Here is a 16,328-nt window from a genome sequence, read left to right on the forward strand (position 1 = left end):
ACGACCTAGAAGATTACCAGTTTACCAGTACGTTTAGCTGGTAATGGAAAACAATACACTGCCAAGACAGCTGAACAGTTCTTCAAAATCGAGTATTTCAAAATCATCGATATGGCCCTTTCTCAGCTACAACACCGGTTTAGTCAACCAGAATTGCAAGAATTTTCCCAACTGGAAGAAATACTTCTCAATGCAGTGAAGTGCAGTACTGGCTTCACTGATGAAAGCATTAAACATTTAAAGTCATGTCCAGACATCAATGTTAGATTGCTGAAAGTGCAACTGGAAATGTTCCCACACAATTCCATATACACTTCCTTAAATGAGGCTGTGAGCCAGTTCCAACAACACTGGAGTGATGTTAGGCGACTTTTTGGTGAGCTGGAAAGATTTCTTAGGCCACTGATGGTCATCCCTGTAAGCACATGTGAAGCGGAGAGGAGTTTCAGTGCTCTTCGTCGCCTAAAAATATGGCTGTGCTCCACAATGACACAAACTCGTTTGAACTGTGTTGCTGTTTGCCATGTGCATCAAAGTCGCCTAGATCAGGTGTCTTTAGACAAGATTATCCGGCAATTCATTCAAGGAAATTAACGCTGTCAAGCTACATTTGGACACTGACTATTTCTGAAAATGGCATCTACAACCAGGGTTCAGTCTTGGGTAAGCTTCTGTTTTCTCTCTTTACGATTCCTCCATGTCTTGCTTTTGCTCATCTTCCTTACTGGCCCGTAAACATTGGAATGCACTCCTCTCCTTCACTCTCGCTCCTCTTTTCCACACTTCCCTTCTCGTCTCAAAACACATTTGCTTGCTTGCTGATTTGGTTGTTTCATTTATTTCCAATTGAATTGTACAGTTTCATTTACTTGTTAAACACTTGCGTTTGCTGCTCTATACATAAAATAAAATGTAAATAATGAAGATTCCCCTGCTAATAGCGCAGGGAGCTCTTGATTCTATTAAAGACAAGGAGGTGAGCATTAAGCTTTCATCTTCTTTATTCTCTACTCTCCTGCAGTTTCAACAAATATAACTTTGTAAACTTTCAATTTAAAATTATTATTTTTTTTTTCAAAAAAACTTCAAATCCCATCAATCCTGTAGTCTCCTAGTCTCTGGCCATGTGACCTAGTCCTTCCTGTTCCTCTGTCCTTCCTCTTCTTTGACTGCTGAGAGAGAGCCATTCCCAGTGGGAAGTTGCTGGGTGAGTGTTTGTGTAGCGGCAGCATCACACCAGTTTTGTGCCTTTTTGTAATCACGCGGCTGCTCCTTTTGCAAACTAATTAGAGAGGGCCTACTACCTGATGAAGTGTGGTTAAATGGTTAATTGTCTTCATTGCTGCAACTTTATTTTCAGTATGCTTTTGTAACTGCAAATTGCACAAGAGTCAATGCAAAGGTCTAAGAAAAGAAATTAAAAAGTAGATCAGAAAGGAGGTAAGGGAAAGCGGTAACTGATTGGATGGGGGTCTCGAACCTTTATACAAAGGTAAAAATAAAGGTGGGCTACTGTACACCTTTAAAAATATCCAGCACATGAAAACACATGGATCGTTGACGGCTTGTAGACTGCCTCTGATGTCTTGTTCTTGGGCAATGTTGTCCTCCGAGAGAATGAATAGTTGCTCAACCTTGGCCATAAGTTGGAATCCTCTCTCTGGGCGTTATCCAGCGTGAAACTACTTTGCTGGCCGTTTTCATAAACTATTCGTGTTTTCTCTGGTAATTAAGCCTTTTCCTAAGTTTCCCTGTTATGTGGAAGTTTGTCGAGATCATAACAACCTTTATTCGCGTTCTTGTCAGCTGTAATTACAGCACTGTTAGGAGGCTTTGTTACGTCCCGTTCCGAAGTCCAATAGGATGTTTTTGGGGATAAAATGACGGCAGGTGGTAATACCACGAGCAGAGGGTACCCCAATTTTAGTTTTGGTGATTAGTGCCACCTATAAACCAATACTATTGCATTAGAGTACAGCTAGGAAACCATGGCATAAGAGGAGGGGTACAAAGCATGTAGGTGGGGTTGGTTATTTACCCACCCATTGGACTGGCCAAGGCTAGGCTAATCCACATATGGCCATTTCCACCCACTTCCTGGCATATGCAAACACCTTACACAGCATAGTCGTAATTGGTTTCATGTGATACAGGTTACAAACAGAACAATGAAGTCACAAGTGCCTGCATCAATCTTTTCTTTATATTTTGTTCTCACTTCATGTAAGAAGGCAATGAATGTGTTTGATGTATACTAGGGCTTGTATTTTGCATTCAATACATCACAGAACCTGTCCTGTGGTTCATTGGTGTAAATCCAGTCCCTAAACAACGGTGGGGATCAGTGCATATGGTGCACCCTTGCCTGAGCAAAGCAATAGTAAATTTAGGACAGATCATAGTTATTAATGGCCGACCACGGATACCTATGGTTTTCCATTGATCATCAAATCTGTGCGCTTTAAACCAGCACCATGGGCATCCTGAAGGATTTAGTGTTATTTTACTTGTGTTTATTGAAAGAAACAAACAGGCATCCTGTTGGCAAAGCTGTGACAGTGTGCGCTCAACCAGAAATATCACAGAAGGGCCATGTCAAGTTAATTAAATTGTCTGGTGCATGTCTGCATTTGGACGAAGCATCAGGGACCGTTGCATTCATTTTGTGCAGTGAGCCAAGGGTGCTACTGTTGCTTGCAGGTGAATTTAAAGAGAAGCCCACGCAGCCTTGAGATCTGCATTCTATTTTACAACCAATCACCGATTTGCTACTATCACTTCTTATCCACGATGCACATCTTCACATCTGCATACCAGAACACCCCAGAAGAGCACCCAAGTGCATGAATATCAGACGGAATATTTTCATACGAAATGGGGATCCGTTTATAGCTGTCACGTCTATATTTAAATTGCATGGCTAGACCCCAGGGTTTTAAGAAAGTATGCTGTGGCCTATCCACCGTTTTCACTAGTTTTCTTTAGTTAGATGTTCAAAGCACGCAAAGCGGACACACCATTTTAAGGCCTCGTTTGCTTGCTTGGACACTTCTGGAAAAGTCAAATTTTCTGCGGATCTAAATGCATTGAAGTCTGAAATGTGTAGAGGATCACTGTCGGGATAGCAAGGCTAGATCCTGCACCTCCCGCCCAAACCCCAGCCTCCTGGTATCTCATTGAGCTTGCTTTAATAAGTCTTACTATCACACTTTTGGCCACCAACAAAAAAGTGTTTCGCGCTCTGAAACACTTGTGTACGAGCTCAATATAAATAAAATATGATCTCATAATTAAATTAAATATATCATACCCAGTGCCTGCCAATGTTTTTTCAAAGCATCCTCTGAGAGCTAATTGCTTAATTGAAGCTGTAAGCGCACTCTTGGTGTGATAAAAATGTCAACCAGGTCTGCCTTCAACCACTCAATGTGTCCTTCACTCAAGTCCTGTTAAAAACAAGCATTGGCGACACCAACAGTTTTGGCTTGTGTATACGTTTTAGGCATTTGCCAGGCAGTGCTATTAGATGCCCTGGTACTCGCACCTTTTTGCAACCTTTGTCCGACCATAAGAACATGTTTGAATCTCCAATGAGTCTTGCAAGTAGTGGGTTTGTAAAGAATAATTGAAAAACCACAGCTTGTTTGCCTTGTTGGAACTGAGTGTGGGTCATTGGATCTTTTAAAGAGTTCCAACTTGAATGGGACTGACATTGCAGAAATCACTATTTCTTAGAGCAAATTGTCTTGCTGTCTTTTAACTCAAATTTTCTTGCTTAAGTATTCTAGTGGCTACTTTGGGACATGGACTAAATGCATCAAAGTTCTTTTAATTGTCTAAACAAGCCAGCCGCTGCCTAGCGCCACCAGATGGCAACTCAGTGTCGCTTGCACCTTTATTAGGAAAGTAGAGTTCATTGTCTGTCACTATGCAGACAGTAATCCATGGCAAATCAGTGCAGTGATATGTTCGCAGCAATGATTTGTGTGCTACACAAGTCACCACCCCATTGGTTAATGGTGCCTATGTGGTGCTCCCTTATGTAACAGCACATATACCTGTTTTTGTCTGATGTGCCCAATGTCCATACAAGAGCACACTGGAATGTTTTGTGCATATGATTCTGACGAGCAGGCTATACTGTGCCCACACTTAAACACATAAAGCAAAGAAGTTGCTTCAAATTGTAAATCCACTACGCCAAAAACCCTTTCTACACTGCAGCACCATGATTTTCGGTAGCTGCAGGCCAGCACTAATAAGAGATGCTAATGCCAGCTCTGTTAGATAAAGCATGCTCCTGCTCTTTATTGCCGAAATAACCCCTGAGGCCTGTGTAATAGTGAGGAGGTAGCGGCTGAGGAACTGTGGACCCTTTACCATGCATTAGAAGCCAGTTTTGTGTAAAACGCTTCATCAGCTTATTACTGGTCAGGCTAAAGTTTGAAAAAGCTACAATCCTTTCTGTTTAGCCTTTCTGTGCATTGTTTATTGGGTCTCTCCTGTGCAGTATCCTGTTTGTTTGTTTGTTTTATTATTTATAGCACGCACCAGACTCGAGGGTATCAGGGCACAGAAAAGGCAGGAACATTCTCAGCTTGGTTACAGTGCTGTCTTGGTTACAATACTGCCTTGTATGTAGATATTTTTCCCTATAGATGTTTCTGTATTGGGGTTGGGCATGCCCACACTGAGACATAGTCCTCCTCCTCTAAAATTCTTCAGAAACAATTCTTCAGAAACAATAAGCAAAAGAGCCCTTATACCCCCTGCCATCTGTAACTCTGGAATGAGGATTTGTATTGAACTACATTTGGATCACATGCCCTAAAGTAGCTCATACATCTATTTTCTTATTATTCTTTAGGTGAGGAGGACAGAACGAGTGCTTGCAGCAGTCCTTCCAGCACCACCTGGTGCGCTTTCAAGGACATCCTTCTTAGAGATCAGGGCTGAAAGAGGAGACACAGGTAAAGAAGAATTTGAGCTAAGTGAGATAAAAACAGCCCTGAGCCATAACCTGCTCTGTGTATCCTTTGGTGTATTCTTGGCTTGCGGATGCCCAGACCTCTACTCACAGTGTACTGATTTATAATCCTAAAATGTACTTGCTGAGCGAGTCTGTTTTTGATAGAACAGTGTATTTGACTAGTTAGCAATACAAATTATGTGAAATATCTACATTTCAGAGCAATTCACCACATCCATCCAAACCAGAAAGAGTGCAGATGAAGCGACAAAGGGAAGGCCAGCCCACCATTGAAGCCATTTTCAAAAGACCGTGTGTTAACCGTGCAGATCGTACAAAAACTTCAACAACTAGTGCTCCTCATGAAGAAGAAATGCATACTGAGTGTAACGATGAGCATGAATCAGAAGCCCAAGTTGAATCACAGTCACAACCAACAAACTGTGCTGGTGATGACATCACTACAACAAGTTCTTTCACACCAAATAGCACACTGTGTCAGTCTCCAGGTGATCATGTAACCTAGACGTCAATCCTTACTTTGCAAGAGCCCTTTCAACCACCTAGTGAGGAGATACCTCCACAAATCTGTGGTCAAAGAAGCCTGCGATTTCAAAGTGCCTAGTACAAAGAATTTGAGTGGCTGCATTTCAGCCCTGATTTGAAGGCAGTGCATTGTTTCACTTGCGCAAAAAGTGAAAAAATGGGTTTGCTTGCCTTGTCAAAGAGACGTGAGCCAACATTTTCTTCAGTAGGATTTTCCAACTGGAAGAAGGCATGTGAAAAGCTTGCAGCTCACCAGTCATCTGAAACTTACCAGCATGCATCTTGGAAAATGGTACATGCCCTACAAGGACAAAGCATTGATTCTATTGATCAGTCAAGGAAGTCACAAGAACTTTCAAGGAAATGCTTATATAAGCTTGTTATCGCTTTGCGCTATCTGGTCAGACAAGGACTGCCACTGCAGGGTCATCAACTGGATGAGGGAAATTACAATGAGTTACTAAAAATGTTCAGCAGCTGTGAAGGGAATGAAACGTTCAAAATGTGGCTACAGCGGAAGCAAGACTACACCAGTCCAGCGATACAGAATGAAATCATCTGTTCAATGAGTCATGAGATAATCCGTTCCATCATAGCCGACATTAACTGCAACTCAACGTATTATTCTCTTATTGTTGATGGAACTCAGGACTGCTCAGGAAAGGAACAAGAAAGCATATGTCTTTGTTATGTGGACTCCAACATGAATCCTCATGAAGAGTTTTTTGGCTTCTATGAGCCCAAAGATATGACGGGGGATTCTATTGCCAACCTAATTTTTGATGTGCTTGTTCGTCTTCCTCTTCCTGTTGCTCTCCTCCGAGGTATGGCATTTGATGGCTCTGCTAACATGTCTGGGGCATATCACGGAGCCCAAGCTTTCATTAAAAAGAAACAGCCACTAGCCTTATTTGTACACTGTGGTGCACATTGTGTGAACCTAGTAGTGAAAGAAAGCTGTGACGCGAGACCCTTGCTACGAAATGCTCTAAAATGGGTAAATGAGCTAGGGAAGTTATTTGGTGAATCTCTGAGGTTCAGAACAATGTTTTTAGCTATTGCCCACACGGAAAATGTATCATTCAACAACATAAAAAAACTGCGACCTCTTTGCCCTACCAGGTGGACAGTCCGACAATCTTCAATTGAAGCTGTCCTAGGACAGTATGAACTAGTTATACAAACCCTGCAAGGAATGGAGGAAAGTACTGGAGAAGCAGCTGCAAGGGCAAGTGGTCTCCTGGAGCACTTTCTGAAAGGAAATACTATTCTTAGTTTAACACTAATACAATCATTAATGGAACCACTCACAATACTAAATAAAAGCTTACAAGAGTGGAATTGCACTGTATCAGGCATGCTGAAAAAAGTTAATCTCATACAAGAAAACCTAACGACGCTCAGAGATGAGTCACGTCTTCTTGTGTTTTTTTAACAAGCAGGGGCAATAGTTCAAAAACTGGAATCGCCCCTAGACAACCTAGAAGATTACCAGTTTACCAGTACGTTTAGCTGGTAATGGAAAACAATACACTACCAAGACAGCTGAACAGTTCTTCAAAATCGAGTATTTCAAAATCATCGATATGGCCCTTTCTCAGCTACAACACCGGTTTAGTCAACCAGAATTGCAAGAATTTTCCCAACTGGAAGAAATACTTCTCAATGCAGTGAAGTGCAGTGCTGGCCTCACCGATGAAAGCATTAAACATTTAAAGTCATATCCAGACATCAATGTTAGATTGCTGAAAGTGCAACTGGAAATGTTCTCACACAATTACACATACACTTCCTTAAATGAGGCTGTGAGCCAGTTCCAACAACTCTGGAGTGATGTTAGGAGACTTTTTGGTGAGCTGGAAAGATTTCTTAGGCCGCTGATGGTCATCCCTGTAAGCATATGTGAAGCGGAGAAGAGTTTCAGTGCTCTTCGTCGCCTAAAAACATGGCTGCGCTCCACAATGACACAAACTCGTTTGAACAGTGTTGCTGTTTGCCATGTGCATCAAAGTTCCCTAGATCAGGTGTCTTTAGACAAGATTATCCGGCAATTCATTCAACGAAATGAACGCTGTCAAGCTACATTTGGACACTGGCTATTTCTGAAAATGGCATCTTCAACCAGTGTTCAGTCGTGGGTAAGCTTCTGTTTTCTCTCTTTACGATTCCTCCATGTCTTGCTTTTGCTCCTCTTCCTTACTGGCCCTTAAACATTGGAATGCACTCCTCTCCTTCACTCTCGCTCCTCTTTTCCACACTTCCCTTCTCATCTCAAAACACATCTGCTTGCTTGCTGATTTGGTTGTTTCATGTATTTCCAATTGAATTGTACAGTTTCATTTACTTGTTAAACACTTGCGTTTGCTGCTCTATAGATAAAATAAAATGTAAATAATCAGGGATGCACTCTATTTGTATAAACTGTTGCTACATCTAAAAGAATCAAATAAAAGATGTTGCAAGTAATTAATGAAATCACAATAAGCAACCTAATTGGCTGTTCTTGCAGGCATCCATTTTATATTATGTCTATATGCTTGTTTGAGTCAGTGCCCTTCTGGCAATAATCAAACACCAGCTCCCTTCAGCCCGCTTGCAGGCCCTCTTTAGGTAGTGGGAGAGCAGGCTTTTTTTACTGTTGTCTATGCAGTGAATTCTAAGGACCAACTGAGGTAAAGATACCCATCAGTCTTATGAAAGTTATAACCGAGCGTGTCGGCAATGGACTCTTGTTGTGTAGTACTTTAGTCTTATCCCTCAGTGCCAAGGTCTGCCCAATCCACCCGCCCCTTTTTTTCAGTTGTCATGATTCCCACCCCAATATTTTCAACAAAGTTACTCCACTGGCTGGAGGAGATGAATTCAGGAGTTAAAGAGTGTGCCCACTGGTTGAAGTACTGTAATGGTATGTGCAGAAAAGTGTACAGGGCCACAGGCGGCTGGCTGATTGGATTGAAGAGTGTGCTGACTGGTTGTACATAATGGAATACTGTATGTATAGAAGTGGACTGGGTCTCACGTGGCTGGGTTATGTGTGTGGGTTGTGGCTAGTGTACAGATTGTTGGGTGCATGGCTGTGGTGGTGGTGTTATGCTGTGGTGATTGTGATGAGGTACTAGAGTCTTGGGTGCATGGATGGAGGTGATGCACTCAATGTCTAGAAAAGTGTACAGGGCCTTAGGTGGCTGGCTTATAGGGTTGAAGAGTGTGCTGACTGGTTGTACGTATTGGAATACTATGTGTAGAGTGTTAGGCAGAATCACATGCATTACCCTTGGGGAACACTACATGCAATTAAGACTACAAGTGCAAGTACAGTTTCACCTTTGGTACATGCCTGTACTACACAGTAATGTGGTCGCAGAGGCTGAGCAGCCAGACTTATCTCAAGAGTAAAGTGAGCAGTAGAACAAGTTACACAGAGGACCAACAAATACAGTGATTCAAACAAACACTTACCAAGGTTTCTTGGTAAAAGAATATACATGTATTTACACAGTCATTTGGAAAACATTACACTAGCAAGAGCAGCTCAATATCATATACTAATATACTACAAATACACAACCAACAGGTTACTGAACAAGTTCAGCTCCCCTGAAGTGGGAGCAAAATTGCACTTCAGTTACTTTAAAAAGGGGTAAAAAGACAAGGTTATAAGAAATTAAGCACAAATACTTTCATATGCAGGGCATAGGGTTTCAGTTAACTACAACCAGCAATTCAGTTCATAGGCCTGGGCCAAAGTCAATGGTTCAGAGTCTTTGTATAGGATAGCACAGTTCTGGTAATAAAAGTTAAAGTCTTTGCCATGGATCTTAGAAGAATTTGGTCAGACGAAAAGTTAGATGTTGGTTTAGGGAAGGCCAAGCCTTCGAAGTTTGGAAAGTTTCACAAACTTTCACACTGGCCGAAAATATTTCCGGACTGCGTTTGCACAGTACCTTTAAAGTGAAGAAGAGCTGTAGGTGAGGCAGTTGTTCCTGGCAGTTCGAGCAGATCTCGCTGTTCCTGCGCTTCAGTCGTGGGGACAAGAAGGAGGACGTTGGAGGTTCCTGCACTGCCCAGGGAAGAGGCCACAAGTTTGTCAATACGTCAGTTTAAGGTGTGAGTGCCTTAAAGACCACAAACTGGTATCCTTCCCACTGGCTATCTGGTTTTCCACAGCACTCTAGAGAATTCGACCAGTAGGGGACGGTGTCCAGGCGGCTTGCGAGTTGGTTGTTCCCACCAAACTCAAGGGATGAAGTTGTCCTTGAAGGGCTCCTCTATTGATGAAGTTTCAGGCAATTCAGACCTGCAGCAGGGCTTCACTGGTCGTCCAGGAGTTGCAACAGTCGTCTTCCTTCAGCTCGTCTTCAGTTCTTTCGTTCCAGTGGTCGACTCTGCTTTCCAAGTCCCAGAGACCTGCTTTTAAACAGTTTTCCCGCATTCATTCCAGCCTGGCTATCACTCACACAGCAGGGTGGCTGTACTTGCCGGACAGCCAGCCGGCCAATCACGCCAGAGTGCATTCAGGTCTCCTAGGAGACTAAGCACAGGGAGTTTCGGGCACCTCCCTCACACCCTCACATCCTATCAGCGCTGAAGCCTGCCAAAGGCCAATGAAGAAAGGGACCAAACCTGGCTTGGCGCGCAGAGACAAACTCAAGAAGGACTTTTCCAAAAGGAAATGGCGAAAAAAGTTGACCAGAGTCTGTTTTTACAGATAGGTCTTGGGCACCATATTGAAAAACCTGGCTGATCCGATTTTTAGCTACCGTTGTTCGCCGTCAGGAAAAATCATGGTAGTTTGATCTAAACCACTGCCACCAGCCATTTCAAGTAGGAAATGGTATCATTTGACTGTTACATGCGTGTTTTGACTCAAGGGATGCTAGTTAACCCCTCCAGCACTCTATAGGAAGAAGGTGTTGCTGGGTCTGTAAATTTAAAGAGACTAGTAAAGTCAATTTAACTTTACATGCTCTGGGAGACAGTAGTCAGTCCCAGAGAAGGTATTTAAACCTTGGGAAGTCTGAAATACATCCCTGTGCTACTGCACTAAAGGTGCTGTGTGGCACACAGAAAAATATGATGCCTATGGAGTTGTTTTAAAACTCCATAACCAAAGAACACAAAAGTAAAGCACATCAAAATACCTGGAAGAGCGGGAAAAAGGCTCACACTCTTCCCAGGTAGAAAAATCAAATCCTAGAAATCCAGCAAAGTTGCTGGGGGTCTCAGAAGGTAAGGGAAATCAGCACATTCTTCAGAATTCTCCCTAACATAGAGAAGTAGACAGGGCTTCAGGTGGTTAGCTTATGTGTGTGGGTTATGGTAGTGTATAAACTGTTGGGTGCATGGCTGTATTATGCTGTGGTGATTGGGATGAGGTAGTGGACTTTTGGGTGTTTGGCTGCAGGTGATGTTCAAGAGTGTGTCCACAAATTGAAGTACTATAGTGCCCATCAGCCTGCCCACCAGCCTGCCCTGCTCAAGCCGACACCTGCGGCATGGATGAACTCGACTAAACCTTTCAACAGTAAATAAACACATCGTTAGAGATGCCATGACGACCTAGCCAACTGTCAGAACACCCGTGCAACCATGCACACAGGACACCCCCACACCAATCCACACTAAGAACATATTCAGTGCTATGACGTAGGTGACGGACACACCCACTGACGCGCATCTTTATTATTTTTCACATATGTTTGCAAATGGCGCCCCGTCGTGTGATGTGTTTGTTATTGTGACCCCGGGGAAGCCTGCTCTCTTCCAGATGTCATCTGCTGCATCCCCCAATATTGATATTAGGAGGTCCTTCACATGTCCTACTGCCAATTTCTGTCCTGCGGTGTGTTTTTCCATTTCATATATCCATTTCCCCGCACCTCCACTTAATGATGGGAGCCTGCACTTTATAATTTCCTTGTCTGCATGCTTCCAAGGGACGTATTGTGGTCTAACCCCTCCCCTCTCCAAGAGTGGCATTAGGTTGTGTCCTACCTGACCCCCCGGGTTCCCCAGAGTCGAGTCCGTATACCCCTCCTCTTCTTCCGTGTCGTCTACATCGTCTGTTATGTCCATATTTCCCCTGCTCGTAACTGTTTCTCCTCCATCTCTTCCCCTTCTTTTATCATTTCCTTTATTTGATGTGGGTGTGTGTACTCGTTCTTCCTGCCTGCGTCCAGGGAGATCTCTAAGCCTACCAACGTAGGGTGTGTGTTCGTGAGGGGCGGGTGGGGGTGTAGGTGGGCATGTTGCACGGGATGAGTGTGGGGAAGTGGAGCATGTTGGACGGGATGATGAGGGTGTAGCTGCACGTGTGTGCCTTCCCGCCATTCCTTGCTCTTCGCCCTCACTTCCCCCCAGTTCTTCCTTTCTTCTGCAGGCCCATGGTGATTCCCTGTTAGTCCGGGTAATGTACAATTTATCTAAGCTTTCCCTTTCCCTATTTCTTCCTTCTCTCTCCATTCCTTCTGCTTCCTCGCTACAAAAGTCATCCAGGAGCGACAACCCCCAATCTGTCTTTTTCCCCCGAATCGTTACTGTTTTTAAATCTATTAAATCCGTTCCTCCCGTTTCTTCTTTACCAATTGTTCCCCTTTGTGCTGATGTTGTTGCTACTTCTGTGTCTCTGCGTACATATCTCCTTACTTCACTCTCCCCTCTCCTATCTTCTCGTTCCCCTTCTTTTTTCTCCACTATCTCTCTACTGATTTCCTCTCTTTTCTTTATTAATTCCTCCATTACTTCACTACTCATCTTTTCCAATATCCTTTCCTCTTCTCTCTTCCTTTCCCATCTCTCTCTTTCCCGCTCTAATATGCTTTCTATCATCCTCCCTTCTTCGTATTTCTTGGTCGTTTCTGATAGTATTTTCCCATTCCATATTTCCATTTCTTTTTCTTTCTCTTCTTCCTCTCTTTTCTTGTCGCGCTGTGCTGCTCGAGATACCCTTTCTGCTGCTGCCTTTACCCTTTCAGCTTCTCTCTTTCGTTCTTCAGTTCGTTCCCTCATTTTTTCCAAACTCATTCTTACTTTCTTTCCTTTCCCGTGCTCTCTCTCTTTCCTCCCTCTCAAGCTGCTTGATCAGGGCATTTTACTCATTTCTTAATTCTGCTAATCGTTCCTCCAAAATCTCTTCTTTTTCTCGTAACAGCTCTTCCTCCTTTCTTTTCCCCCCTTCCCCTTTCATCTCGCTCTTACTCTCATTGTCCTTGTCCATTTTCCTTACTACCTCCTTCTCTTCTCCTGTTAATGAACCTCGCAATTTTAATAATACCTGCGCAGCTTCCCACTCATCATGTCCTATTGCTGCAATTTGTTCTTCGCTATTCTTCCCCTCCCCTGCGGATATCTTCGTATAAGTTGTCCCTGCCGTACTTGTCGGCTCCCCTCCCGTGTAGCCACCTGTAGCTGTATATGGTGGTGGGCTGTATGCCGGGTTCGAATACCCCTCAGCCGCCCTTAATTGTTCTCTCACTATTTCTCGTAGTTCCGTTAAAGGATATAATCCCCTTCCTCTTTTTTCACTACCTTCGCTAGGGGCATATCGTCGCCCTGTTCCTTTTTTATTTCTTTTTCGTTTAGGTTGCTACTCTTTTCTCCTCCCTCTTGTCCTTTCCCCGTGCACTGTGTGCCTTCACTCTCTTTTTCCCCATTCTGTTCTTCCTCCTTAACCTTCTTCTCCTCCTTTGTTTCCCCCACAGTGAACATTCCGTTTGGTCCTGGTCGGGACCCCTGGAACATTCTCCATAAGTTAAACACCTCCACATGGTGTGTCAACTTCTTCCCCTTGTATGTGTTATGCAGATGGGTCAATAGTGAGTGTTGGATATATGGGTCGAAACTGCCATTAGGCGGCCATTGTGTTGTCATTTTGTTGTCCGTCCCCTGTGTCCATTCTATGCTGTATTTAATCAGTTTCTCCCTATGGGGTGACAGTGTTTTACATATATGCTGTAGCGGGGTAGTGAGGGTGTTCCCCACCCTCCCGATCCTGTCCCCTATGACATAGTAGCACTGAGTTGTTATCCTCCCTCGATATGGTAGCGGTTATCTTGCCAATAATGAACGCTATACAATTTCAGATGTTTTACCTGGCCCCGTTATTTTGGGGACTTGCGATTGTCCGCTAAAAGAAAATAGTAAAATATAGCATTTGCATTTATATATTCTTTTCTCTCTTTTCTTCTTTCACCTAACACCGTTACGGCCCCCTATGGCCGAGGCGCACGTAGCCCCCTGCGGCTGCGTGCCCTGTGTGACGTTCTTATACAGCCGTCCCACTTTATTTCACCCCTCCTCCTCTTTCTTCACTTGTCGTGGCTGGCGTTCTCCGTGCGCGGTCACATCCCTCTCTTCACCTTGCCCCGATATAATCGTTACCGTTTATCTACGTCTTCACTCCCTTACCATTATTCTCTTCCCCACCACTCTCCAACAATGCCTTGTGCTCGAGATATCCTATGAAAGCCCTACTGGTGACGTCACCGACCTCTTCCAAAACTACCGGTAAGTTCTTTTCATGTTTTAAAAGTTCGCGTGTGATACGCCCCACGACCGGAGGGCTTAACCAGCCAATTATCTTCCGTATTAGGCAACCAGCTAGCTACCGCCTACAGGGAAACGTCATCTATCTATCGAGTTTTCTGCTCGATCAATAGGGATCCTTATCTACTCATTGATCAATAATCACCAATTCATAGGAAACCGCACACACACACACACCCTTACAGGTGGTCGCGACCTAGGCCAATCAGTGTCTATGAGCGGCCGCACGTGATGTTTTCGTGCTCCGCCCCCCCCTTCTTCGTAACGTAGCGGACTGCTCTCGTACTTGTCCAGCTACCGTTCACTTCACCGTCAACACTAATTTATCAAACCTTTGCCGCGCACCTTTGTAACACCTCCCACCTCCCGTATTCTATTCCTCCCCCCTCCCTCACAATTTCACATTGCTTGTTGGGTGTGGCATACTCACCAAGTTCTCTTGATGCAGGGCCGCTCGACTGCGTGCACCCCTCCAAGCGGCTCGCCACCTCCCCTCGTCTGGACCACGTCTGGACACTCGCCAACCGCGGGCGGGATACTTCTCAACCGGCTCCCGAAGGCCAATATCCGGATTGCGCTGTCCGGTCTTCTTGCAGTTCCGCGATGGTCCTGTAGTCCTCAAAAAGGGGGCAGCGGCAGTGGGGGCCGCGCCGCCGGGCCTCCTCGCAACGAGAGCACTCGGAAAAATAAAAATAAAAAGCAGATCTTAAACAGATCTCAGCATTGCCTCCAACTTGTCGGGGGGTTTCTCCCAGGGTCGGCTGGGCCTTCCGCGGACCTCCGGGCTGGGAGGCCCCAACTCCTCCCGCGTATCCCAAAAATGAGTATGAGACACACACAAGAAGCAAGGTGGTTCTGCTGTTTATTGAATAACGGCAGGGATGGGTCTAGGATCGTATGCGTCCGTTCTGACTCTCGAAATTCGTGGGGCTCGCAGGCCCCTTTTTCGCCACTCTGGATTGGTTCCTCGAGTGGTAGGGTTAGTATAGCATACGTATAGAGAACGCTGTTAGTGGTTAAGGGTCAGTCAGGTGGTATACTTGGGTTGTCCCTTCTATTAGATACATGAAAATTGTTACACAAAGACCCCTAATGATTGGCTAATGTTAATGGCGTCAGTGATGAGTGCCCCATGTTCTGATTGGTCCACTCGCGAGCCCCCCAGCCCGTTGTTCCCAGCTCGCGATGTACCTGTCATTTGCAACAATATGTAACTATGTGTTTGTGCAGACAATGCGTGGATTTGCTCATATGCCTGAGAACAGACTATTCCCATCGCTGTAGGTGACCATTGGGCCATTTCATTGTTGCCGCCTGTGTCTCAAACATGGGACCCAGGCGACTACTCCCTCCTGGGTCTGGCACCCTGTCAGGTTCGGCGTGGTCACGTGAGGAGAGACCGTGGTTGAGGCAGAATTCTGCACATTTAATGTTGTATTTTCCACTGTGTGTCTGGCTTAGTTTGCAGGTGTGACCTTGGCTTCGGATTGTGGCATGCGAGTTGCAACATTGCCCCCTTGGCTGTCAGTTCTCGCTGGGCTCATTCTGCAGGGTCAGCAATTGTACTCTTGCTTGTTCAATGTTCGTGGAGGCTCTTGCTTGCGGCCTACTTGGGCCTGGTGCATAGGTGGGGATGTTTAATGCACGGCACTTTAGGTTGCGGTATCACATTGGTTCATAAGCAGTATCATGTCTTCGTTGTATTTTCATCACAATGCAAGGGTTAGGAGAAGCGTCAGCAAGCATTTTAGATGAGTGCTTTGTGCGTCTTGCGTTTCTGCATTTTGAAAAACCTATGTGAAAAATAATAAAGATGCGCCTCAGTGGGTGTGTCCGTCACCTACGTCATAGCACTGAATATGTTCTTCGTGTGGATTGGTGTGGGGGTGTCCTGTGTGCATGGTTGCACGGGTGTTCTGACAGTTGGCTAGGTCGTCATGGCATCTCTAACGATGTGTTTATTTAGTGTGGAAAGGTTTAGTGGAGTTCATCCATGCCACAGGTGTCGGCTTGAGCAGGGCAGGCTGGTGGGCAGGCTGATGGGCACATCCATATGTTCCTGTACCAGGGTATTTGGGCGTCTGGTAGGTATGCAAATTCATCTCGTGGCGGGTGTCTGGGTCGCGATCCTCTAGGCCAGGGGCGCGAGGAGATTGGGGGGAGTCTTTTGTCCCATTCTCCCACTTCAGTATGTATAGAAAAGTGTACAGGACCTCAAGCGGCTGGCTTATTAGAGTCGAGGGTAGGTGACTGCCTGCATGTACTGGAA

General features: G+C 44.8%; 1 protein-coding gene across 2 annotated transcripts in view; it reads left to right on the forward strand.

Moving 5' to 3' along the window:
• Positions 1 to 5,197: 5,197 nt before the first annotated feature.
• LOC138513043 (zinc finger MYM-type protein 1-like) overlaps positions 5,198 to 16,328 on the forward strand; it is a 244,457-nt gene continuing 233,326 nt past the window's right edge. For both annotated transcript variants that reach the window (XM_069627739.1, XM_069627740.1), the window contains exon 1: positions 5,198 to 7,653. In XM_069627739.1, the coding sequence (XP_069483840.1) occupies positions 5,673 to 6,950 (1,278 nt within the window). In that variant the 5' untranslated portion in view covers positions 5,198 to 5,672 and the 3' untranslated portion in view covers positions 6,951 to 7,653. The remainder of the gene's footprint in view (positions 7,654 to 16,328) is intronic.

Source organism: Ambystoma mexicanum, chromosome 12, assembly GCF_040938575.1.
Source record: "Ambystoma mexicanum isolate Mex_15411 chromosome 12, UKY_AmexF1_1, whole genome shotgun sequence".
Taxonomy (NCBI): Eukaryota; Metazoa; Chordata; class Amphibia; order Caudata; family Ambystomatidae; genus Ambystoma; species Ambystoma mexicanum.